Below are 26,881 nucleotides of genomic sequence, written 5' to 3' on the forward strand. Positions count from 1 at the left end.
AGGTCCTAATTCATCACAGAAAAAATTCTTGCCTCCAAAAACACCTACACGCCAAATTTGGTTCCATTTGCTGGATTAGTTCTCGAGTTATGAGGAAATTTGTATTTCGTTTGTATAGGACCCCCCCTCCTAAAGTGGGGAGGGGTCTCAATTCATCATTGAAAAAAAAATTGTCTCCAAAAACACACATATGCCAAATTTGGTTCAATTCGCTTGATTAGTTCTCGAGTTATGAGGAAATTTGTATTTCATTTGTACAGGAGCCCCTCCTCTTAAAGTGGGGAGGGGTCCTAATTCACCATAGAAAATTTTCTTGCTCTCGAAAACCTTCACATGCCAAATTTGGTTGCATTTGCTTGATTAGTTCTCGAGTTATGAGGAAGTTTGTATGGAAGCCCCCCCTCTTAAAGGGGAGAGGAGTTATAATTCCTCTTATAAAGAGGGGAGGAGTCTCAATTCACCATAGAATAAATTCTTGTCACCAAAAAAAACACCCACATGCCAAATGTTGTTCTATTTGCTTGATTAGTTCTCGAGTTAGGAGGAAATTTGTATTTCATTTGTACAGGAGCCCCCCCTCTTAGAGTGGGGAGGGGTCCTAATTCACCGTAGAAAATTTTCCTGCCCTCGAAAACCTTCACATGCCAAATTTGGTTCCATTTGCTTGATTAGTTTTCGAGTTATGAGGAAATTTGTATGGAAGCCCCCCCTCTTAAAGAGGAGAGGAGTTACAATTCCCCTTATAAAGAGGGAGGGGTCTCAATTTACCATAGAATAAATTCTTGTCACCGAAAACACCCACATGCCAAATTTGGTTCTATTTGCTTGATTAGTTCTCGAGTTATGAGGAAATTTGTATTTCATTTGTATAGGAGCCCCCCCTCCTAAAGTGGGGAGAGGTTCTTATTCATCATAGAAAAAATTCTTGCCTCCAAAAACACCTACATGCCAAATTTGGTTCCATTTGCTGGATTAGCTCTCGAGTTATAAGGAAATTTGTATTTCGTTTGTATAGGAGCCCTCCCCCCCACTTAAAGTGGGAGGGGTCCCAATTCATCATAGAAAAAAAAAATTGTCTCCAAAAACACACACATGCCAATTTTGGTTCCATTTGCTTGATTAGTTCTCGAGTTATGAGGAAATTGAAATTTCATTTGTACAGGAGCCCCCCCTCTTAAAGTGAGGAGGGGTCCTAATTCAACATAGAAAATTTTCTTGCCCTCGAAAACTTTCACATGCCAAATTTGGTTCCATTTGCTTGATTAGTTCTCGAGTTATGAGGAAATTTGTATGGAAACCCCCCCTCTTAAAGGGGAGAGGAGTTATAATTCCCCTTATAAAGAGGGGAGGGGTCTCAAATTACCCTAGAATAAATTCTTGTCACCGAAAACACCCACATGCCAAATTTGGTTCTATTTGCTTGATTAGTTCTCGAGTTATGCAGAAATTTGTGTTTCATTTGTATGGGAGCCCCCCCCTCTTAGTGGGGGGAGGGGTCTCTAACCATCACTAAAACCTTTCCTGGCCCCAAAAACCTCTACATGCAAATTTTCACGCCGATTGGTTCAGTAGTTTTTGATTCTATAAGGAACACAGGACAGACAGACAGACAGACAGACAGACAGACAGACAGACAGACAGACAGACAGACAGACAGACAGACAGACAGAAATCCTTCTTTATAGGTATAGATTATAGATGTACCTCACGCTTTGCTGGTCTGAATAAGCAAGTTTGCTACTTATAACTAAACATTTGTCGTGGATGCCACCTACAGATACAAACTTTAACGTTCAGACTTCATTACCTAAAAGTACGATTTTTTACAACCTTGCAAGTTTGTTTTCAGCTTAGTCGGATGTATTTTCTTGCCAATTAGTGTATATGTTTTTACTCAATAGTTAATAGACCATTTCGTAATAATCCTTTAAAAGATTTAGTTTTTTGCTGCTTATCGGAAACACGAAGCGTGGATTAAATTATGCACTGACTCCCAGACTAACTCTGCCATTTTCGCTGATTTATCAACCATTAGTACGCTAAGTATGGCAAAGTGTTTGCTTATACACAATCACGATAAGATTCAACCCTTATTTTCGCATTATATTTTTGTTACGGAATAACAATGCAGGACGTATTGTTCAATCGGCTGGGTAGTCTTCGGTAACGGGTTTTTCACCGCCGAGAATTGCCTTGATGTCCTCGGCGTCGAGTGTTTCGTACTTAAGCAGCGCTTCTGCCAGTGTCTTGTGTTTCTTAGCATGCTGCTTCAAAATGGATTTGCCCGTTCATAACTATCGTTAAGAATTTTCTTTATGTCAACATCCGCCACGCTTCCGATCGTGGATTACAAGAGCATATCCGACGGTGCACCGAATTCCTTCGACGATTCGATCGTACGCAAACCTAATCAATCATTCCAAATCAATTCCTCCGCTGCTCTGCCACCCATTATGGTGTCCATCATAGCCAGTAGTTGGTGTTTGGTGACATGATAACGTTCTTTTTCCGGGATGTACGCAGTATGCCCCAGCGATGGTCCGCGTGGCATGATTGTCACCTTGTGCAGAGGATGCCTTCCTGAAATTAAATTTATCGAAAAGTGTTTACCTCTTGTAAAACGCGTCTTCATTAGATGATTGATACCTTTATATAGTAGGCAACTATAGAATGTCCGGCTTCATGATATGCCGTATTTTTTTTGCTTCTTCATCTGGTAAACGAGATTTATGTTTCGGCCCATATGTACCGTGAATTCGGGTGAAATTGATCACTTTTTCGAGTATTTTTCAAATATCTTTGAATAGAAACATATTAAGGAAGATGATTCAATTTTAAAATAAGTACTGTAGTGCTGGCTACACGACAGTATCATCTATATCTTATATAAATAATTTTATTTTAGATAAAACTTAATGTAATCGTGAAATTGAAAATTTACAAACAACGGGTGAAATTGATCACGTAGAAATCAAGACGATATTGCTATTAAACCATACGCTCTGACGGCAATAAGATAACGTGCAGTATAAAATCTGGCGCAATCGAGATATTGCCTGCATGTAGGCAACAATGTCGCGTACAGCAACTAGCACAAAAATCAAACAGTCAGCTCTACATTAGCATGGTTGATGCATCTGCTAAATAAATAAGAACGATAGAAAAGATATTAAGCCAATTTTAGCATCGTAATCGTTTGTTTTTGTTTAAACATTACTGTATATATGTGTAAAAGTTCGATTTTCCTATACAATCTTCACCAATCTAGTGAAACAAATAATTTAATTTTCCTCATATACGGGAGCTTGACTGTCTCTTTGAATGTGTAGTTGCATTTCGCTATGTAAGCACAAACCGATCTCTTGCACTCTCATGCAACTGCCATATGGAGCGTTTGTAAAATTTGTGCGAAGTATTGTCTGTCTTTTGCACCCTTTTATAAATCTCCATTCTGCTTCACAGAAAGAATAAACTTTCGCAGGTGGCAGCTCCATTTCGCACCCATAGCGATCTAGAAATCTATGTTGCCTCAGTTCATGATGTTATCAATCGTTTTATTTCGTAAAAGGTCAAATTAAACAATTTCTGTCGCATTATTTTATTCATGGAAATTATCAAAGCACAGCCAGATAATTAGAGAATCGAATTAGTTCTATTAAAATTTCCTTCTGCAACGAAATTTGTGTTAACAGCAAGGAGTTTTATCGGGCATGTTGAAAATTGCGATTCGATCAAAATAGTAAATTTTAAAAAATAAAGCCATTTCCAAGATCAATCTTGCTGAAAGCCAAGTGACTTTGACCTGTAACTCAATCTTTATATGGATGGGTGCATATTCAGCTTTATGAATCAGTATAAACGTAGAATAAAGAGTTTTTTACTCGTTTGTCCAAGGTGATCAATTTCACCCGACTGATCAATTTCGCCCGAATCGACGGTATACCTTTTCTCTTGCATTTTCTTAATGCTTCATAAAAACAACTTCCGCGCCATCGATGGCAGCTCTGAAACATTTACCACTCACGTCTATACTCGTCAAAAAAGCAATAAATACAAGCTAGTACTTAACGTAGTGCAGCTTGATTAACTAAATTTTTAATATCGGCCCCGGTAAGCCAGTCGTTCCTCTCGCCAGTTGGAATACGTTAATTTTCTTGCACAAAATTTTATTCAGATAGTAGTAGGTGAGAATTTTCTTTCGACTGATATAGTCCGGGGTAAGCACAACCACTTCAACATCAAACCGGTCAGGTCTTAGCGAAGCCTGATTAAAATAATCCCGCCAATTGGTTGCCTCCAGCACGATAACTTCCTCGTTTTGATGAAAACCATCAATTTCCGACAGCAATTTATTGATGGTCTGGTTTGCGTACGGATGCAAGACTCAATTAGTTCGCTTTGCCTCGACAGAATCGATTTCATCAAATAACGAAAGATGCGTGTTCCTTCGCTGCTTCTGTATTTTAAATTAAACGAGATCTAATATTTTCGAATTATTCACTGAATAAATCTCGCACTCGTCTGGCCCCCTGACCGACCAGTACCTCATCGAATTCGGGCCCGGTAGCGTGGAAAAATGGAACGCCCGCTTCACCGGCCACTACCCTAGCTAGCAGTGTTTTGCCGGCACCGGGTGGTACCACCTTTACGCCCTCCGATAGCTTTCCGCCGAGGTTGCTGAATTTATCTGGATTCTTAAGAAACTCAACGACCTCCTTCAGCTCCTGTTTTGCTTCGTCGCGCCTCGCAACCCTTGACATCCGTGAAAGCAACCGAGGAGTATTCGAGATCCACCTCGACCTGGTTACCGATTTGTACTCTACTGAAAAGAATAAACGCGTTTGCCAAAAATTACTGTCCCCGGTTCATCATTAAACGAGCAAAAAAAAGTATCGAAATAATTTGAACTTACTTAGCGAAGCGTAGCAGATAGTAGACGTGAAGACGGACCCGTTGGTCGAGACAAACAAGCTGATGAAAATTCCGATGAACACGACGATGATAAGCAGTTGCTGGAGAACTTTGAGATATCGCGTCGCTTTTCCCGACCGATTGATGTGATCCGGGTGTGTGGCAGTTAGATAATCCTCAGCGAAAGCAACCTTCAAGCGTTATCGTTGTTCCTCCGCTATCGCCGGATCGTTAACCTTAAAAGCTTATTGAATGGTTCAGTATACTGCTGAGAGATGATGGTTTGAACATTAAACGGAACGGGCTCATATTTATGGGAGATTTGCGGTGCGATCGGAGTAGCTAAAAAAGAACATAAATTGAGTTTCTTTCGTTATGAATATTATACCACATGCTTTTACCTATTGTATCCTTCACACGGGTGAACAAGCCATTTGTGCTCGGCACTGTTTGATCGCAGTCTTGAAATCTCGTTGTTGCAGCAGTGACATGGCACTCGCTGAGCCAGCAAACCACGCATTATATTTTGAACCACCTGTCCATTGAAGAACACGGTTTCCGTTTGCTGACCGGCTCCCTTGCCACGACGAGCCTTAGATGAGAGCTGTAAACTCCACGACACGTCATCGCGGTGGCTTGCCACAATTTGAATGCTGCTGAAGTGCTTGAGCAAACTGCGCTCAATCCGACGAGGCAATTTCAATTCGGCCCGACTGGCGGTGTCTGGTTTCGCATGGTTTGACGCAGTGGCTGGTCCATGAACTGTCGAAAGCTATCGACGTACAACTGAACAAGTGATTACTTGATTCGAGGTACAAAATCTTGCTGCGCCAAGGAGGCAGTTTCCTTTCCATGTTTGGTAGACGGATGATTTTTATGCTGCTTTCTGAAAGTGATATTAGTGGTGATGTTTATTTACTATTAACATGATTCACTCGGTTTCTGCTACTTACGACGCTGGTCAACACTTCTCGAACAAAAGATCTGTTCTAAATGCAATAATTTTGTTTGAAAACCAAAGCGAATAGCGAGCACACATGACTGCGTTTGTTTGCTCGCTAACGCCATTTTACTATCGTGTCGTGATCGTCAATATAAACGTCACTTGACATTATAAAACAAAACAAATGGATCGAAAGTGTTTCACACTTGAAAATCACTGTAAAAAACCAGTGGGGTGAATCCAAATGAATTTCACTTTAAAGTGATGTTAAAAAAATATGTAACAAAAATGCTTCCCGTTGATTCATGATTTATGTGCAGGATCACTTAAAGTGAAAGTGAATTATTTCAGAGTCTGAAGAGAAACGTTCTTGGAATCATGGTGTAGTGCTATTTCAAAATCCATATGCCAAAACACTTCAAAAGAGCGTGCATTTTGGTTTCAGTGTACATTCTCAGTTTCGTAAATGTAGCTAGAGTGACTATTTACAGAGTGGCGACAAGTCATCCCAAATGCAATGCGGTTTTTCCACCTCCTCGACATCGCTATCTTGGTCTACAGAGTTTGACAGTACCCCCATTAAGTTGGACCCCTCACTATTGTACCCCAAACAACAATGGCCGTCGCATTGATTTTCTATGAAGTGATTTCCCGCCCAGTGTTTTTGACGTTTCAGTTTCAGTCACAGAAAAATGGCGACGTGCCGGGGGGTCGGGTTTTTCCAAGGTTTTTCTTTCTCTTTCCTGCATACGCGTTGGATAGGCCGTCTGCTCGATTGGAATGACACTGACAGATAATTATCATTCCAATTTTGACATTGTCGCCACTCTGTATATAGTCACTCTAAATGTAGCATATCCAGCTTTTTACGAGCCATAATGGCGGCCGTGTTCGTAATATTTGAACAGCATTTTTGACATTTCCCTAATACATCGCACGTTTTCTTTCCGCACATTCCTTTAGTTTTACCGTGAACGCGCGGAAAGAAAACGTGCGATGTATTAGGGAAATGTCAAAAATGCTGTCCAAATATTACGAACACGTCCGCCATTATGGCTCGTAAAAAGCTGGATACTTGCAACTGTTTAAACTGCTGTATAGGCCCGACGACGAGACGTGCGACAGTTGATCTTCATGGAGCATCAAGATCAGGGATACCAGACTTGCAGATTTGTCTGCAAATTCGGATTTTTGAAACGATCTTGCAGATCATATTGCAGATATTTTCAGTTTTTTTTTTTTAATTTTATTTTCGCTAGTGAAGGAAAGCCCGTTGGAGTGAAACTCCTTTTAAGCCTCCTCTCCGACAGGCACAAAACCTTCAATCTTTTCAAATTGAATACAGTGGTGTGCACTTTCCAGTGAGCGACATGCTCTTTTAAGGAAGTGCTTAACTACTTAATATCTAGTTCGTGAGGTTGTTGACTTCATTTTAATTACAATTTTTGTTTGAATTTACCAATGATCTTCTAAACTATTTACGGGTAGCAGATGGTGGTTTGGTAGGTGGTGGGTGGTGGGTGATGGCAGTAGATGTCGATGGGCGGCGGCGGCTTGCCTTCTTACTGCAAGATTAACATATTTTTCATCCAATGCGTCCACGTTTTGTGGATGAAACCCTACAGATTCCCCATGCAATCTTTGGGAGCACGTGATTAGCTGTAGATTTGCTAGAGAAAGGAAAAGTGATATGCGAATAAGCATTCCTAAAGCCACTGATAGAATATCGTCTAACACCTCAAAATTTTATTCGATTTTAGTTTTTATGACTTTTATTGTTTTGGTGCAGATTTTTGTTCGAAGCTCTTTAAATTTTCACAGATTCCTAAAAAAGTGTGCAGATTTTCGCAGATTATTTTTAAACCAGAAAATTCGAGTAGCCGGAAAACTGCTCGATTTTTTCGGTTTTCGAGCAGTTCCAGACATTTTTTTTAGAAAATATGGCATCTCTGATCAAGATCGTCATCGGGGTTATGAACGCGTCTATAGACCAAATCATCATACCGTCAATTGACAGATACTGGCGCCCTTGTCTACATTTTGGAAAACTTTCTTTTCCGTTTATAGCGAATGTAGCTTGTGTTTTAACATTTTACAGGCATAATAGCTTTTAAATTTAGTCCTAATGCTGTTTAAACTCGGTTTAAACAACAAACTTGCCGTTTAAACAGCTGAAACTTTTTTGGGCTCTGCGGTCTGTTTATAAACAAGGGCGCCAGTATCTGCCAGATGACGTCACCTTGATTTGGTCTATTGTCTACACACCAGAGATGCCAGAAGTGAAGACATGTCTTCATTTTGAAGACATTTTTGTTACAAAGAAGACTTTTATTTTGAAATGTCTTCACTTGAAGACATGTCTTCACCATGCAATTCAAATGGGAAAAAAATCTGGAAAGCCGGAAGAAGACAAATGAAGACATTTTTCTTGATTTGTGAAGACTGTACAAAAAATCACCTGGCATCCCTGCTACACACCGACACGAACGACAACTTTGCAGCTTTTCGAGGCATGATGATCGAAAGCACTTTTTTCCAAGCAAAGCTAACCACAAGCCCCCCCTTGGGATCACCTGGCCAACGGGTATTGAGCCTAATCTGTTTAGTTCTCAACGATGGCTGATTTTTCTCAAATATCATCAATATGCGTTCCCTACGGGATGCGGATACACCCTGAATAGTACCACCCAAGCAGCATCGATTGTTGCATGAAGGGTTACGCAACTATAGTTGAATCATTCAAATATGGTCAAAGTTCGCATCAGTTACCTTTATCGAACTGTTATGTGATTGAAAAAGCGCAAGAGGTGGAGCCTATATGCAACCAATTATTACACAGATGTTTTATGGAACATCAATGCGCGTTATCTATCCATTCGTGACTACGATACCAAAAGAGATTTTAAGCCTGTTCGCACTCCCACGAAATTCTATGCCGCGTTGTCAAACCTTGCGTGAAAACAAAAATACTTCCTTCTCTTTTTTTCTCGCACAAAACCAAGTAGCTGGCAGGCACCCATGTTTTCGATGCCAACATGTTAGCGTAAACGAGAAATCATATATTCGCCACTCTTCACACAAGTTAGCTCTTCAGCTGTCAGTGGGGCCCACGACTCCTGAGCAGGGTTGCCACATGCACAGATTATTCTGTGTTTAACAGATATTTGAAAGAAATCGCCTGTACAGAATCTGTATGCACAGAATACAGATTTTCGCCAAATTACACAGATTAAACAGGTTTTTGAGCTTTTACATGAGAGTGAAAGAGACGAAAATAGCCAGCAAAATGACTCTCTATCTCTTTCACTCTCATTGTTTTGCATTGGACAGATTTTTGCACAGATATTTTTCCTCGCCGTACAGATTGTCAGATTTTTTCATCAAAAAACACAGAATTATATGTGGCATCCCTGCTCCTGAGTCCGCCTGATGTTAGCTCTCGTCAACGCAAAGCAAATGAGATAAAGGTGCCAGTTAGCTGCACAAAACCTAATTGGCCTTGCCAGCGTTGCTGATATTGTTCAGGGTTTTGCGTGAGAAAAAAAGAAAGGGAAGTATTTTTGCTTTTGTCAACACTCACGCGTTGACAGTTCGGCACGAGATTTCCTGTAAGTGCGAACAGCCTACGAAATCTCTTTCAACGCTGGCAAGGCCAATGCGCGTTATCTAAATACAAGCAGATATTCGCGACTACGATACTAAAAGAGATTTAAGCCCGTTCGCACTCACACGAAATCCTATGTTGCGTTGTCAAAACTTGCGACTACGATACTAAAAGAGATTTTAAGTCTGTTCACACTAACACGAAATCCTATATGTCGCGTTGTCAAAACTTGCGTGAAAACAAAAACAAAAAAACTTTCTCTTTTTTCCTCGCACAAAAACCAAACAATTATGGGCAACTTCGTAATCGCGAATGTTTAGCGGAAAACGGGAAACAAATTTCCTCTCTGGTCTCCAAGACGAAAATAATTTACTTTTATATCCTTAATACGAAACAAAACTTTAGTTTTTTGAGCCTATTATGAGCTAATCTTCATGCCATACAAAATTTATCGTGCAAAATATAATTTTGCTTTGTATTATTTGCTGCGCCTCGTGAAAGTTATTGATTTGTTATTTTCAAGTTTAAAGAATTAAACCAGCCAGATTAAGAATTCGTTTACGATGGAAAAATGCGGTGTAAAATCGATCTAGATACTGTAATCAAATAATATTTTAGTAAATGCCATGGATTCCTGATGAATGTTCGTGTAATTATTGTTAAAATAAAAACATTTCTTCGTAGAAAAATATTTTTTCATAAAAATATGGCGGAATATGATATTACATTGATTGTATTTGTTTGGTTACATTTTATTTAAAAATATGCCGTAATCAACATGATGCAACATCATGTGACATTATTGTTTAGCAATGACATTATAATAACACGATGTTGCGATGAAGTTTCATGTTACTAGATATAGACTAATATATTTGTGACAGCCAGTATTAAGTATTGGATAACCTGAATCCAACGTATTAATAACTTGAAGTTGCTTATTTGTTGCGTGTTTCAATACTGTAACCGGTGAAGTTTTTAGCAATTTAAACAAGACTTAATAGTAACATGGAAGATGTTGCAAGTGCTGCTTGGGCAGTAACTGTGCGTTCAAACCTACCGACGGAATACAAAGTGCTCTCAGATTTTGTTGCGGCGTCTTTCTACAATAGCAAGAAATTTCGTGGGCAGTACCAGCCGAGCTTTACGAGAGGCCGTGCTACTACGGGTCAAATTTTCTCACTTTGACAATTTCTCCAGAGTTGTCAGGAGTACAACATGCCCACGGTTAATATTGACGTGGATTCCAAGGCAGCATACGATACAGTTAAACGTGAAGAGCTATGGCAGTTAGTGCACAAGAACGGTTATCCATCAGACCAACTAACGCGGTTGTCTCCTTTCGAATTGGGTCCTAAAGCCCTATGTCGTTTTTAGCTTGAATCGATGAGGTTAGGGTTAGAAACACATATTTTGATATTCAATTTTATATTTTTAGGCTATTGCCGTTAAAAATCTTTTTTTTTAATTTTGTGAAATTTTGAACAAAAAATAAACATTTGGGCAACCTTATATAGACAAACTATAGTTGTGCATGGTTGTGTCAAGCGGTGTCTAGACAACACGAATTATAAAAAGAAACCATAGTATGTCTTGAAATGTCACGGAAAACTTTTTGTTTACCTTCACGCTCATGTGATCAAAAAGTCAATGATGTCAAAAAGTCAAAAGTTGCAAAGTCAGGAAATGGCTTGGCAATCGCGACCTAAAACATTTTCTGAGTTTACAGCTCATTTTCCGGTTCCGGTCATCTCAGTTTAATTAAGGTCTTTGTCAAAATCAGCAATAAGCGTAGTGACTGCACTTGGTCGCAGCGTGGATGGCTTCAGTTTTCGGATGCAACACCCGCCATGGAGATGCGACCGTGTTTGGTTAGAAACGCACAGAAATTTTTGTTCTGCCGTTCGCCCTACTGCTGATTCACATCGGCGTAGCAGAACATACCAATCTGATTGAAAATACGGTGCCAGTTTCGGTTGGCGTTTTTTTGCATACTGTTCTGCGGGGTCGATTGTACCGAGATTATCCCGCTTAGGAAAAATTCGGATGCCCGGCAGAAATCGAACAGAATCAATATGGCGCCGGCAAAATTTGACATTCAGAACCGGTTCGTCTTCTTCGTTTTTCGCTCGCTTTTCTGTATGTCAAAAATGACATTTTTAAACGGGAGATACGTGTTTCACACGATGCTGCCTAATGTTGCAGTTCTGCATTACAGGTAAGAAAATAATATTCAACGTGTTTCTGAGGGATTTAGTTTCTGTTTTTAAAGCCTCACGAAACGTTTTAAATGGTCGATTCCAATAACGTGCGTGCTCCGTGCATTCTTTTTGTTTTCAGACCAAAGGTCCCGCTCATCTAGTTTCAGCTTCTGAAATGCACCGAAAACTAACAAAAATAAGCTGAACGTAAGAATGAACAATAAAGTAGTGTAAAATGCGCAAATGTATCTATGTATTGTATTGTATTTATTATTGATGACAGCTTTTTTCAATCAAAAAGTTACGCAAAAAACACAAACCGGTTGAATCGGTTTCGGTATCGGTTCTGTCCGTCATGGCTGGCAGAAATCGAACAAAAATCTGGCTGACAAAACCGTCAGGCGAAATTTCTGCCAGAATCGGTTGTTGCATTTCTGCTAGTTTTCACGGGTGACGGTGGCCAGAAATCCGGCAGAATGCCTGGCAGAAAAAGTTTTTCGCTGCCAGATTTTAGTTCGATTTCTGCTGGACGCGCCTAAGCGGGATACTGTTGGCCATCAGTTTGACATCGTTTAGTCATTCTTAGCGCAAACTAGATTTGGACAAAGTCTAGCACCGTGAATCGATGGATTGGAATACATTGCCCGAATCAAAACTTTTATCCGATAACTAGTACAAATTTGATGTTCCACTTCCTCACGACCAGCAAAACGCAGACAAGCACAAGAGACAACTGCGAAGCTGTAACTGTCAAAACGATCAGCTGCTCTAATGTCAAACCAGAGTTGCCAGTGAGAAAAAGTTATCATTGTTGCCAGAAACGTGTTATTTTCGTTATGTCAAGGAAGATCTCTAATGTCAAGGGAGAATAAATTACAATATTTTTGTTTTTTAATTTTTTAGTGCTCTGCATCTTTTTAAAAAAGAAAAAACTATACTCTGGTAGTCATAATGGGAAGCTTTATCGTTCCTTCTAAAAAAATCATCTTTTTATCACAAATTTTAGGACCCAATTGTCCTTTAGACTGTTTGTTTAGCATTGTTATTGGAAGTGTGATTGATCTGACGAGCGTGCATCGGAACGAATGAGACGAACTTCAGCAAAAGTAGCCAACTCCTTGTCTTTGTAGACGAGTTTGATAAGTATAATCAATATATATAGAATGCCAGTGTCGCTGGTGTTTCATGGATATTTTGGTGGCAAACATGTTGCTGGTTCGTGTCTTGGATACGGGAACTACATTGTCAAATTGCCCAATAGAAAATTTTCCTGCCGACGAAATACCCCAAAACGACCAAATCGGGTGATTTATCCTACGTGATTTACGGAAAAGCAGAAGGATTTTTTATTGGGTTGCCTTTTTAGATTGACAATCAGATTCCCGTTTCGAATCGATCACTCACACATATGCGCATACAGTGTAAATACGTAATTTTCAAATGTGGGATGTTTACCACGAGCACTGCAGCGACACTGGCATTCTATATATATTGATTCAACTGTTTGATATCATTACTACTTCATTACAATCCACGCTAGTCCAAAAACGGAGGTTAAGAGGATTGGGTAAAAAATCAATGCGCCGCAAACCAAATATTTAGGGAGACCGCTAATAATGCAGCTAAGGAGATTCAACAATGCATTTAAGGTGGAATTCGGACTTTCTTTTCACTCCGCAAGATTTGTGCAGCTTTGCTTATGGAAGATAGACGTGTATTTGTACGAAAGGTGTTGCGGACTGTTTTTGGCGTAGTACAAGTAGAAAGCAGAGAATGGCGCAGGCATATGATTCCCTTCGTACACGTGGTGAAAATCGGGATGCTTCGGTGGACCAGCCATGTCGCAAAAATGCACCAGCGACTCTAGAAAAAGAGGGGTCTTACGTGCTGTGTAGCTCGACCAGATTGCAGATGACTTGCGAGTGTCGACAATGGAGAAAAGCTCTTGATATAGCATGAGCAACCCCGGGTCCGTATGGTATGCCTTATTCGTTTTTGGTCTCCTATTTGATGTTTTTCTGGAGCTTGCCAGGATATTTGGGGGCCTTTCATTTGATTTTCGGTATCATTTCGACGGTAGTTAGGTTTAGCTGGCTCACTGAAACTCACCATAGCATTTATACAAGAAAGAATTTGGCTCCACAATAGAGTTTAATTTGGTTATCTGTATGGATGGAGTGGTACATCATAACGATCATATTTGTCTAGCATTGTTGTGAGAATTGTACATCTAAACACAAGGAGTGGAAGGTTAGGTTGGTCGATTTATCGAATCTAAATCTTCATAGGCCGACGGCGATGAGTTTGGGTAGTCAACTAATTTGTCTACCTTGGGTCATTGGTAACGGCAGACAATGATACTTGTCGTGAGATTCGGAGGCGGTATTAACAGCGGAAGTCGTGCTTACTATGGGCTTCATAAGCAATTGCAGTCGAGCAGACTAAGTCCCCGTACATAGACAAGACGCTTATTAGACCGGTTGTTTTACGGGTATGAAACTTGGACAATGCTCGAGGATGACCTGCGAGTACTCTGTAACCGTCGGCTTAGTCTCTGCCCAAGGTTTAGGAGACTGTCACGCGTGCAAAATATTTTATGAATGTCCCGCAATAAATTGTCAAGAGAATAGTTGGAACTCTCTATTGCGAACAGCTTTCCCCGATGACGTGTACGCAGCCATACGTCAACGGCTTCCACCCACCCACTACCAGGTGGCAGAAAATGGAGCAAACCTAACATGGATTGCGGGTGGCGACAAAGAGTCAAGAAAACGATAAGCGATAGACAGTGGAGGTTTTAGCTCGAAAAGGTCATAGGTCGTTGGACAAAAGATTGCTTCAACCATTACCCTGTCCGAAGTTAAACTGGGACAGTGAAGACAAAACTAATTCTTACGGCATATTCCCGACCATGACCGCTCCAAAACTCGACGCTAAACAAACCATCTCGCTCTTAGGGCCCCTGAGTTGCTTGCGTTTACCTGACGGTTATCAACCGAATTTGGTCCTCACATCCGCCGTTACCACCACATCGGTCAATCTTGAAGCTGAAGGAGCGTCCCTGCCTACGACGCCATCGCATAGTTACGCCGCGTCGTCGCCATAGCGCTTATTCAGAGCCCCAAGTGCGTCCGCAGCCGGAAAGCCGAGAGTAGACCATCAAGCTCCGTGCCAAAAGTTATCGACCTGACCGCAAACGGATCCCGGTCAGTAACTCCGCCGGAAGTGAAACCCCTAAATGTCAAACGGTAGGAGTTACCGAGGGAAAGCCGTTAATAAAGAGAACAGTTTAAGCAGAAGGTTTTCAGGTGTTTTCTTGACAATAAGTCGCGAATGTTTGCAGTCCCTGAGGTTTGTTTCAGGGGATGTCGTAAGTGCTGGGTAGTTACGACCCCGTCAGTTACAACTCGGAGTTTTCGGAATACGAGTACTAAGAACGATCTTCGGCGGCGTACAGGAAAACAGAGCATGGAGGTGGAGGATGCATAAATTGGCACAGCTCTATAGCGAACCCAGTATCTCAAAAGGTGGCTAAAGCTGGACGGATATGATGGGCAGGGCATGTTGCAAGAATGCCGGACAACTACCCTGCAAAGAAGGTGTTTGTCTCAAATCCAGTAGGAAGAAGACGAGCAGGAGCGCAGCGAGCAAAGTGGTTAGACCAGGTGGAGATCGGGCGGAGAGTACTCGGTGTCCGAGGAATTGGAGAGCAGTTGCCCACAGCCGAGTTGACTGGCGAAACGTTCTTCAACAGGCGTTGACTTAGGACGGCAAGATACTTAAGTAGGTAAGTAAATATTCATCGGCATGTTTGGACAAAAAATGTCCTGATTTTTAGTTGGATCGATATGGTCACCCTAGCCAATTCCCGCTTACGAAAAAGTCGGATGCCTGGCAGAAATCGAACAGAACCAGTCTTCATTTTTCGCTCGTTTCGCTTTATGTCAAATGTGACACTTTGAGGCTGAAGAAAAGTGGTTCATCAGTTTTGCAGTTTCGGGCAAAAGGTAAGAGAATAATATGGAACATGATAAAGCAGGTATAATTTAATTATTAACCTGTTTATTGCACGCTTCTTGCTGCTACAGTCCACTGCTGCTACGCTCCAAAAAAGGAGGGAAAGCTGAATCCACAGAGAACAGACATCCAAGCGAAAGGTCCCCACTTGGATAAAACTTATGTCAAATTAGTTGGGAAACCATAGTGATGGTGTCGCTAAAGGCGCATAAAATTCTATGCTAAACTCACAACAGCTAGCTTCTGGCGCTAGCATAACGCATATAGTCCATATATACATAGCGCCAGAGGAGCCAAAGGTTGTCAGTATGCAAATCAAAAGAATCATTTAGTTGGGAAACTATAATGGTGGTGTCGCTAGCATATTAGGTGATTTTAATTTGAAATTTTATCCAAGAATTCCCGAAAAATTTGTTCGTGAATGGATGTCTGTTCTCCCCGCTTAGGAAAAATTCGGATGCCCGGCAGAAATCGAACAGAATCAATATGGCGACGGCAAAATTTGTCATTCAGAACCGGTTCGTCTTCTTCGTTTTTCGCTCGCTTTTCTGTATGTCAAAAATGACATTTTAAAACGGGAGATACGTGTTTCACACGATGCTGCCTAATGTTGCAGTTCTGCATTACAGGTAAGAAAATAATATTCAACCTGTTTCTGAGGGATTTAGTTTCTGTTTTTAAACCTCACGAAACGTTTTAAATGGTCGATTCCAATAACGTACGTGCTCCGTGCATTCTTTTTGTTTTCAGACCAAAGGTCCCGCTCATCTGGTTTCAGCTTCTGAAATGCACCGAAAACTAACAAAAATAAGCTGAACGTAAGAATGAACAATAAAGTAGTGTAAAATGCGCAAATGTATCTATGTATTGTATTTATTAATGATGACAGCTTTTTTTAATCAAAAACCCGCTTACGAAAATTTCGGATGCCTAGCAGAAATCGAACAGAATCAATATGGCGCCGGCTGAATTGACATTCAGAACCGGTTCATCTTCTTCGTTTTTCGCTCTATTCTCTTTATGTCATAACAAGTGACAAGAGATGACACGCGCTGCTCGTTGCAGTTTCCGATTCTAGGTAAGAAAATTACAAATTTATATTTGCAAACCTTCAGTTTTCGTTCGTATAGCCACACAAAACAAATCAAACAATCTGCATCTATAACTAATCAGAAAAATGTTTGTTTTGTTTAGTGTGATACATTTATAACCAATTCTTTTTTCAGAAAATTGTTTCCAGTACCGGTATTCTTTTGTGCGCTATTTATGTGCTTTATGTGTGTGTGTGCTTACAATAATGTAAATAAAAGTTACAAAAATAAATATAAATTTGGTTTAACGTAATTTGTATGATGACATTCTATCTTTAATATTGCTGATTGCAAGGAAAATTGTACCATCCTAAGTGCGAAATCGCTCATAAAACTGCGATCCAGCATTAAATCGTTTCGGTGTCTTCGGCGCACTTTTTCGTTTCATTCCAAGCAATAAGTGCGCCGAAGAGACCGAAACGATTTAAGCCAAAATAGCACTTTTATGAACGATTGCGCACTTTGGATGATAAAATTTTCCTTGCAATTAGCAATAATGAAAAATAATACAAAAAAGGAAAATCGGCCGAACCGGTTCCTGCACCGGTTCTGTTCGATATGGCTGACAGAAATCGAGCAGAATTCGGGCAGAAAAATCAAAACAAAACCGTTAGGCGACATTTCTGCTCGAAACGGTTGTTGCATTTCTGCTAGTTTTCACGGGTGACGGCAGCCAGAAATCCGGCAGAATGTCTGGCAGAAAAAGATTTTCGCTGCCAGATTTTTATTCGGTTTCTGCCGGACGCGCCTAAGCGGGAAGTTACGTAAAAAACACAAACCGGTTGAATCGGTTTCAGTATCGGTTCTGTCCGTCATGGCTGACAGAAATCGAACAGAAATCTGGCTGACAAAACCGCTAGGCGAAATTTCTGCCAGAATCGGTTGTTGCATTTCTGCTAGTTTTCACGGGTGACGGTGGCCAGAAATCGGGCAGAATGTCTGGCAGAAAAAGTTTTTCGCTGCCAGATGTTTCTTCGATTTCTGCCGGAAGCGCCCAAGCGGGTAAGCGGGTAGTTTTGCTTGAATTCGCCTATATCGAGGCAAGTTCCACAGACCACCACCGACTGCGCAAAAGTTTCTGTCGAGTTTGACTTATCTCCAAGAAAACGTAAACAAGAAGTTTGGATTTTTGAGCATGCAATTTGCATTTTTGCAATGAGAGAATTGACATGCACATGATTCATTCGTTGGGAGGACGTTTTTGATGATTATTTTGTACATTTAATACAGCATAGTTTAAGTGCCTATATAGGTAAGTTATTGTACTTTCGTCACCTATTCGTTCTTTTATTTTAGGGATTGAAACTCTTTCGAATTTTAGCATATTTGCAGCAAACGAAAACCGGCAAAACGCCACGCATCGGTAGATGACTCATACCGGTATTTTACATTTCATATTATTTGTAACGTGAATTGGGTAAGTGTTCTATATGTAATTTCGCTGATAACAAGTTGGTCAATTCTAGTTAATTTCAAAATTCTCCATTGTAGTCAGTTCCGATGGCTGCTAAGGGAAAAAATACCACCGATGGCTACGATTATCAGCTGTATACTCTGCTATATTGTGATTTTCTTTTGCGTGGTAATGACCGGCTAAGCGATTATAAAATCGGTAGTGAAATAGTTGAATATGAGGCGTTAGAAGATGTGGTTATAGAAGCAACGTTTAAGGATGACAAATGTCTTACGTATTGCTTGCAGGTAAAGCAAGCGGAAAGCGATAAATTCATCGATATGGACGCACTCGCGAACGATCAGAACAGGCTGAAGCTAAATGTACTGAAGTATTTCAAATCGTTCCTAAAAATCACTAAGCCAGTAGGGAACGCCACTCCCGTAGTTCCTTTGACTAAATTACATGAAATGATAATCTGGTGTCCATTTAAGATCCACGATAACGTACTCGATCTGTTTCAGCAATACAGTCCAACTGACTATGATTTACTAAAACCCCAGCAGTCATATTTGAACTACGGACGTTACCGAATAGTGGACTATCAAAAGCTGGCTGAAAACTTTCTGGAGCAAACACATCCTTTAGCAGTGTTAGCGGAGAAATTTGTTAGAGCAATAAGTCGAAAAGAGCAGTGGAGCTCAAAGGGGGCAGCCAAAAGCTGTTATAGGGTTATGGCCAGAGAGGTGATTAACAATAACGGTGATAAATCATCATTTCGTGACGAATTTCTTAGAGGGGACCAAAGTTTGAAAGCAGATACGTTGCTGTTTCGAAAACTTTTTGAACAAGCATTAAGGAAATCCCCGAAATGTAGCAAAAATTTTTCGCTGCAAGAGCTTAATAAATTGTTACAAAATAATGTCTTTCAGTTAATAGTGGACCCTGCATTTACAATAGGAAATAACGATAGTTGGAACGTTAAGGAGTATGTGCCTGTAGAGCAGGATTTAAAAGATTTTTTTGATCGCTTTATATTCTATGTTGAAGTACCGAAAGTGCCAACCATTAAAAGTGTTTTGCTAGAAATGTTGAATCCTGACTTCGATCAGTTCGAATTTTTTATGGATAAATGCACTTTTAACACATTTATAACTAAAGAACAAATAACACTTATTCTAAGTTTAATAAAGATGCGAAAGGAAATCATAGAACAAGTTGACGCAAAGTTACAGTTTGATAAATCAGCCTTAAGCAAACTGCGAGAGAGCATCTCGGAGTGCAAATTTTTACATATTGATGCAATGTGTGATCAGAAATGCAGTGTTTCTCGTGTGTTTTCTATATTGAACAACGATCTTGAAGTAGCGGAAAAACGATTTGTATTTTTTCCTGACTGGAATAGTTTCATAAAGGAGAAGCAACTTTTGTTGTCTATTTTGGCTTATAGTGCGCTTTCCAAACATGGATTGAAATACATCGTTGTTCGTTGCGATACAGTCTTACCGTTCAGCGAAATCAGCCTCGATTTTTCGTCGGTTGATGTTCAAATTCTGGTCGTTGTCAATGAACGATTTGATGCGTCGCCATGTTATCAATGGAGCGTTTACAGTGATGATTTCGATGTTTCGTTTTTATCAAAAACTTCTAAAGACATAGTAAATGGAAAGGAGATTTCTTTTTTCGGTGGTACTTGCGTCAAAGTCAAAGAATTTTTTACCGAAAGTGAATTGTTTGTAAGGAACAATTATAAATTAGTATTATCGCTTTTTAGGACATCCGGGGTAACGTATATAGGTGACAAGCTAGAGTCAAACCCTTACTTTGTAGCTAGATCAATTAAGCAAAAAGTAGCAGAAGAGAACGCAAATATCGATCTACTTGGCATTGACAATACTAGGCCATCCTCTGTCATTATTTCCGATAAAACCGGTATGGGAAAAACAACCGAATTGATTCATCTAGCAATTAAACTAAGAGAAAAATACAAAGATTCAATTATTGTTTATCTCAGTTGCAATCAAGCCATTCAGTTTTATCCAAAACAGGATAAAAAGGGAGACAAAATCCTTCATATGATATGCGCATTAGTTGAAAACCGCAACGAATCAGTAACATTACTGGTAAAAAAATTGATCGACATGCAAAAGTGGATGCTACTTATTGATGCTTACGATGAAATTGCTTCCGACTTTTATAATCATTTAAATACGATTATTAAAAGTGCTTTGGACGCTGGTCTTCCACACTTATACATTACAACTAAACCACATTTTGAAAAGGCATTAACGGAAATACTTCCGGAATCGGTCGTTTGCACTTTAGGGGAGTTTACTGTGGAAAATCAACTAGAAACACTGAAAACACGAGGAATCGAAGAACAAACTGCAAGGGCGATAATCGAAAGATATTCAAGAATTTTACGACGACAAAAGGATTCCTTACTAGGAATTCCCATGCAAATTAATATGATAGTGGAGATTTATACAGATGATGAACAGCATGCAAACTTTACAGTTCCTGAACCATACGAGATAGGTGCCATAGTGGAAAGATTTACTAACATAAAGTTGTCTAGATATCTAGAAAACTTCGTTGAATACATTGATATTCATAAAGAAGCAATGGAATTAGCTAAAGCGGCATTCCCCGACGGCCATGTTCAGCTCGCCCGAAGAATGTTCTTGCGCGTACATGATTCAGACACAATCAAGCTTTGCAAAAAATATTTAGTGTATAAATTAGTACAGCAAAAACCATCAATTGGATTTGTTCATGAAATCTATCAAGATTTTTTTCTCACCATGTACTTACTGAACTATCACACAGATAACGAAATATTCAAAAATTACATGAAGAGAAACCTCTGCAAGGAAAGAATAAATATTGCTACAAGATTCCTTGACTTCCACATCGGTAAGATGCATACAACAGCGACATTAAAAATGTTGAGTGAAGAAAATATATCAGTCGAAAATGAAACTCCTTGTACACTTACATTGCCTCCAACTATTCGTATTCCTTTCGAAAAGCATAAACAGTTTCACTGGTACCTAAGCAATCAGTGCACAGAAGACGAAGTTTATACTCTAATACGCACCAGCTTCAATGCTTCGGCCTTCAACGTATTTGAAGTGCTGTACGACAGCCTACCGAAGCAGATTGGACGTGACATAAGGTTTCGCTTTGGAGCCAAAGAATTCCCACAGAAAAACAGCAAAAAATCGCGTCTGGCGCAATCCGAATTTATCAATCTGAAGCAAATGGGTGAAAACCAGGTACTGCAGCTGTTGAGCATCCTCAGAAAAAAGCATCCCGAATCGTTTGTTACGCGCTTTCTGACCGATTTCCAGAACGACGAAGAAGATTTTCTGGAAGTTGCCTGTCGAAAACCGTTTCTCGTGGTGTTGGAGTGGTTCATTAAGCTCGATGACGTAAAAACCGGCGAACATCAGTTGAATGCCTTGTCGAGCTATGTGCAACGTCGTCTGGCCGGATATCTGAGGCTGGTGGTTCTTCATAATAATAGCAGACTGCTGCAGAAGGTTGTAGATTGGGTAAAAACAAAGTTTTTAGAAGCAGAAACATGTGCAATTATTAAAGAATTGAATATTATTAAAGTGTTCATCGAAAACATTGCTGTAAAAGGAGATACAAAATCGTTACTAATAGATCGTAGAGTGGAGTTGATCAAGATTATGTCTGATTTATTACAGTGGGCATGTAATGGGACCGTACTAAACTTAGATAATGAATGCGTTTGTATAGTTAACAACATGCAAATTGCTGCAATAAAAAGTGAATTAGATTGTTTTATAAAATCACACTTTAAACATGAAAATGCATGAAAACTTATATATAGAGTCAAGATGGCCTGAACTATCTATAATATATTCCAGTGAACATGTAACTGTGCCTTGCTAGTCTTAGATAGGAACTAAGTTTTTTAATTAACGTCGTTAGGGACATTGCAGTCAATAGTTTATTTAAAAAATTTGATAGATGTATATTTTATATGGACACATTTTATATACAATATATATTTTTTCATATACATCTAAAAAAGTTTGTTATCAATAAGACGAAATACCTCTTTCGTACCAATGTTTTGGACAATAATAATTTTCGGACGGTCTATCTTGAACTGAAAAGTAAAATTTGATCTGCACAAACCATTGTGGTTGAATTAGTTGATGCCAAATGTCTAAAAATGCCGTAAACGCTAACTCTACATACGATCGTGCTAATCGTTTGTGTTTTGTTTTTATTATTTCCGGAATCTATATCTAGGTGTGACCAGAAAAAAAGCTCATTTAGAAAAGGAAAAACAAAAGAGCTTCTAGATTACTCCCCGGGGGTTGTTACCGTATTGTGCGGTGCTCTGACTCTGATGCGGTAGACTCCCAGTTTCCCAGCTTTTCGTGGTACTTGTAATGGGTCGCTTTAACGTAAAAAATTATAAATTTTTTGGCACCGACCGCCTTACAATGCTACAAAAATGGAGTCAGCAGGCTCCATTGCGTACAATTCGATTGAAGGATCAGGAGTTGGAGAATAGTTTTAACATCGATAGCGACTCGTTGAATGGAAGACATTCAGTCTTCCCGATCCGGCGATGCAACCACATAACGATGAGGCACCGAAATCGTCTCGTCACTCAAGCGGCTCTCCAATGCACAAAAAAGCAGTACATGTACTTTATTTATTTACATATAATATCAACAGACACAGTTTTCCTAATGATATAAAAGACGTCTTAATATTAAAATATTATTTGAATCGTCCAGTTACCTTTAAGGTACGATGCTGGTCTTAACAAGCCAATAGTCGTATGTTCGAATCTCGGCTAGGCGGTGCTTGCCTAGAGACAGTCAGTAGGATCGTTACACTGGCCTCGTAATTTTCCTGTACTCTAACAGCCAGCTACGAAGTCTGTCGATAAAGAAGGGTAATGTCTAACGACGGTTTAAGCCCAAGGCTTTGCTTTGCTTAATATTAAAATAATTTTTGTGCGTTGTACGTTACGGAACAGATGATAGTCGAAAACAGCTGACACCCTGTTGAAAACTTTTTGCAAGCCAATAATCGAGCTGTTGCCACCATAGTTGGTTCGTCGGAGGGACAGACGTAATGTTGGAACTATCCTTCCTTAATCTTCTGGAGGGGGCGTTTACGTTGATCAACTGGAGGATGTCTGGGCAGTCGATACGGGCAGTTAAAACATCTGCAACAGTTATTGCGCAGGAGGTATCGCGGCGAAGCTGGAGTGTGTCGAGTCAAAGAAGTTGACAACGTTCCGCATAAGGAGCGAGTTGCATAGGTTGTCTCCAAGGTAGAAGGTGGAGAGCAGTGGTGCCCAGGCATAGGCAAGGTGCGGGCCAAACGAGATCGCCCCATAAATGTCGCGGGCCGCAAATTCCTCTCGCCATTCCTGCGCATAACAAAATGCAAAATATGCGGTAATAACAACCATTTTCTGGAAATTACAACAAGATTTAAACCGGAAAGCATTTGAAGCTACAAAATGCACGAGGCATTATGGCTGATTTGAGTGACCCCTGTGTCATCAAAAAAGTTACCCATAAGTCCTCCATCTCTCAAATCAGCCCGCGGGCCGCAAAAAACAGCTTAAAGGGCCGCTTGCGGCCCGCGGGCCGGTGTTTGGCCATCACTGGTGTAGAGCATTGCGAACGAATCTACGTTGGATATTTTCGATGCGGTATACAGCGTTGTTATAGCGTGAATTCCATACCGACGAGCAATATTTGAGAGAAGATCGCACTAGTGAGCAGTATAAGGCGTTGTCATGCGGATAATTAGACCAAGTATTCTAGAAGCTCTAAACACAATGAATGACATGTGCCGATTATAGGTGAGACTGTAACCCAGTATAACGCCGAGGTCCTTTACGTGATCGACGCGTGGGATCGGGGCTGAATCAAGACTGTATTCAAAGTTCAGCGGCTGCAGCTTCCTGGTAAACATCACTACTGAGCATTTTGATGGGTTGAGTAGCATGCGGTTTAGTTCACACCACACATCATACCGCTTTTTTCTTCACAGGAAGATGTAGAGGGAGTGAGTTGACGATAAGTACCACATCATCGGCGTATGCAATGACATCATAGCCAAGCTGTGATAGCTTGTGCAAGAAAGTGTTGACTAGCAGTGACCAAAGCAAGGAGGAGAGAACTCCTCGTTGCGGACATCATTTGATCACTGAGATCGTTAATGACGTTTCTCTCAATGAGGTTGCCCAAGTAACAACGCTAGCTGAATTGCAAGAGCAATGGCTGGTTACGGGTTGGTTTAAGGTGATAAAAGCTGCATAAAGTAAGCATTTAAATGGTGTTTAAATAAGCGATGTTTACGCTACTTTAAGTTTCTCAAACCAGTTCTCTCCCATAAGCTGATAAACAAGCCTAATAGCGGATTTTTCTGCTAAACACTCTGCTTCTAAACAGCCATAAACATCAAACCGTTTTACGGCTGCTTAAAGGTGTTAAAATGTAGAGTGGAAGCTTTCATTGGCTCACAGCTTTCAAACTACTTTAAGGCTGCTTAAGGGTGTTAAAGTGGCTTTACAAACTTCTACCGAGTTTTTTTCAGCTCACAGCACACATACTGTCAGATCATAGAGTTTCGCAATTCGGCTGACAGCAAAAGTTTGTCAGTTATCGATATTATCGACTGCTTCAAGCTAGGCGGGCTAGGCTTCAGGTGTAAAGATATTGTCACTGTCCGTTCTGCAAATGCAAATGGGGCAGATGATACGGTGAGTGCTTATGGATCAAAAGATAGCGGGTTTCTATTTCCGGAAAAAAGACATGCATTTTTAATTAGCTAGCTTACTTATACGAATTAAAGTTATTCGAAATTAAAAATATCGCGTTCGACAATGTTCACGGCAAAATAAAAATGACGCGTTTCATTGTTTTTATTTTAAAAATAGATTTTTTTGGCTGCATAAAGGTTGATGAAGCGTTGATTAAGCGAATGGAAAAGCAGATTGTACGTGACGAGCGCTTCCAGCAGTAAGCCTTCCAGAACGTTCGAGAAACATCGCCAAGCTGCCTTCATATGCTAGCAACGTATGCCATCGAACATCCTAGAAACATCCACCAGTAAATATAGTTGAACCTTCTCGAAGCTGCTCTAGGCCACTCAAGTAGTATAAATACGGGCGTTTTAGCCGAGAGCAAAGTCAGTCTAATTTCAAACATTGTAGTGTGAAGAACTGGTGAAGGCTGGTAAACGGCTGAATAATGCGTACCGTTGGTGCCTTGTGCACGTGCGTACCGTTGGTGCCTTGTGCACCTTGGCTTCCACCGGGGGTAACCAACCCCGGTGGAAGCCAAGTTTGTATGCTGAAAAGGAAAGAAGGGCTCTTTCGAGCTTCGTTGGCCCTTCGGCGAAACAGGGGTTGGTGTAGCAGGCTTTGCAAGCCGTCACCACCAAAAATACTAAAGCACGGAACGAAGAACAAATAAATTCTTACTGGAACAATCGGAATAGACCCACGCGACGAAAAAGGACTATGGATTGGAAACTCGGGACGTGGAACTGCCGATCTCTCAACTTCCAAGGGAGCACTCGAGTGCTCTCCGACGTATTGAAGAGCCGCAAATTCGACGTCGTAGCGCTGCAGGAGGTGTGCTGGAAGAGCTCAACGGTACGTACGTTCAGAGATGGACATACCATCTACCCGAGCTGCGGCAACACACACGAGCTGGGTACAGCTTTCATAGTGATGGGCGAGATGCGGAAACGGGTGATTGGATGGTGACCAATCAATCCTCAAATGTGCAGGTTGAGAATCAAGGGCCGATTCTTCAACATAAGCATCATCAACGTGCACAGCCCTCACCTCAGAAGTACCGATGACGACAAGGATGAATTCTACGCGCAGTTAGAGAGTGAATACGACCGCTGCCCAAAACATGATATCAAGATCGTCATCGGGGATTTCAATGCTCAGGTCGGCCAGGAGGAGGAATACAAACCGGTGATTGGAAGGTTCAGTGCACACCAGCGAACCAATGAAATGGGCCTAAGACTTATCGACTTTGCCGCCTCCAAGAATATGGCCGTACTTAGTACCTTTTTCCAGCATAAAATCCATCACAAGTACACCTGGAGGTCACCAAATCAGACAGAATCACAGATCGACCACGTTTTGATCGACAGTCGGCACTTCTCAGACATTATCGACGTCAGATCCTATCGAAGCGCTAACGTTGACTCGGACCACTACCTAGTGATGGTTAAGATGCGCCCAAGACTCTCCGTTGTGAACAACATTCGGTACCGACGCCAGCCTCGGTTTGATCTCGCGCGGCTGAAGCAGCCAGACGTCGCCGCAAACTACGCGCATTCACTCGAAGCTGCGCTGCCGGAAGAGGACGAGCTGGACGAAGCCCCTCTCGAGGACTGTTGGAACACTATCAAAACAGCCATCAGCAGTGTAGCGAAGAGCTCCATCGGGCATGTGGCCCGGAATCAGCAGAACGATTGGTTTGACGATGAATGTAGGAGGGTGATGGATGAGGAGAACGCTGCGCGGGCGGCCAAGATGCGCAGTGCCAGACGTCAGAACGTGGAAAGACACAAACAGAAGAAGATGCAGCGAAACCAAATCTTTCGGGAGAAAAAGTGCAACCTGGAAGAGCAGGAATATGCAGAGTTGGAGCGGCTGCATCGTTCTCAGGAAACGCGGAAGTT

The 26,881-nt window shown here is 40.8% G+C and overlaps 1 protein-coding gene and 1 pseudogene across 1 annotated transcript; one reads left to right on the forward strand and one right to left on the reverse strand.

Moving 5' to 3' along the window:
• Nucleotides 1–2,141: 2,141 nt before the first annotated feature.
• On the reverse strand, nucleotides 2,142–5,979 carry LOC128739585 (ATP-dependent zinc metalloprotease YME1L-like; annotated as a pseudogene).
• Nucleotides 5,980–17,925: 11,946 nt separating this feature from the next.
• LOC128741741 (uncharacterized) lies at nucleotides 17,926–22,178 on the forward strand. Its single transcript, XM_053837741.1, has 3 exons — nucleotides 17,926–18,019; nucleotides 18,089–18,184; nucleotides 18,259–22,178. Exon 3 carries the CDS (start codon nucleotides 18,268–18,270, stop codon nucleotides 22,006–22,008), a length of 3,741 nt encoding a protein of 1,246 aa, XP_053693716.1. The 5' UTR covers nucleotides 17,926–18,019; nucleotides 18,089–18,184; nucleotides 18,259–18,267; the 3' UTR covers nucleotides 22,009–22,178.
• The last annotated feature ends 4,703 nt before the right edge of the window (nucleotides 22,179–26,881 follow it).

The sequence above is a fragment of the Sabethes cyaneus genome, chromosome 3 (assembly GCF_943734655.1).
Source record: "Sabethes cyaneus chromosome 3, idSabCyanKW18_F2, whole genome shotgun sequence".
NCBI classification, from domain to species: domain Eukaryota; kingdom Metazoa; phylum Arthropoda; class Insecta; order Diptera; family Culicidae; genus Sabethes; species Sabethes cyaneus.

What these genes read in the sequence shown, in the direction of transcription:
- LOC128741741 (XM_053837741.1), top strand. Translation starts at nt 18,268, where the DNA reads ATGGCTGCTAAGGGAAAAAATACCACCGATGGCTACGATTATCAGCTG.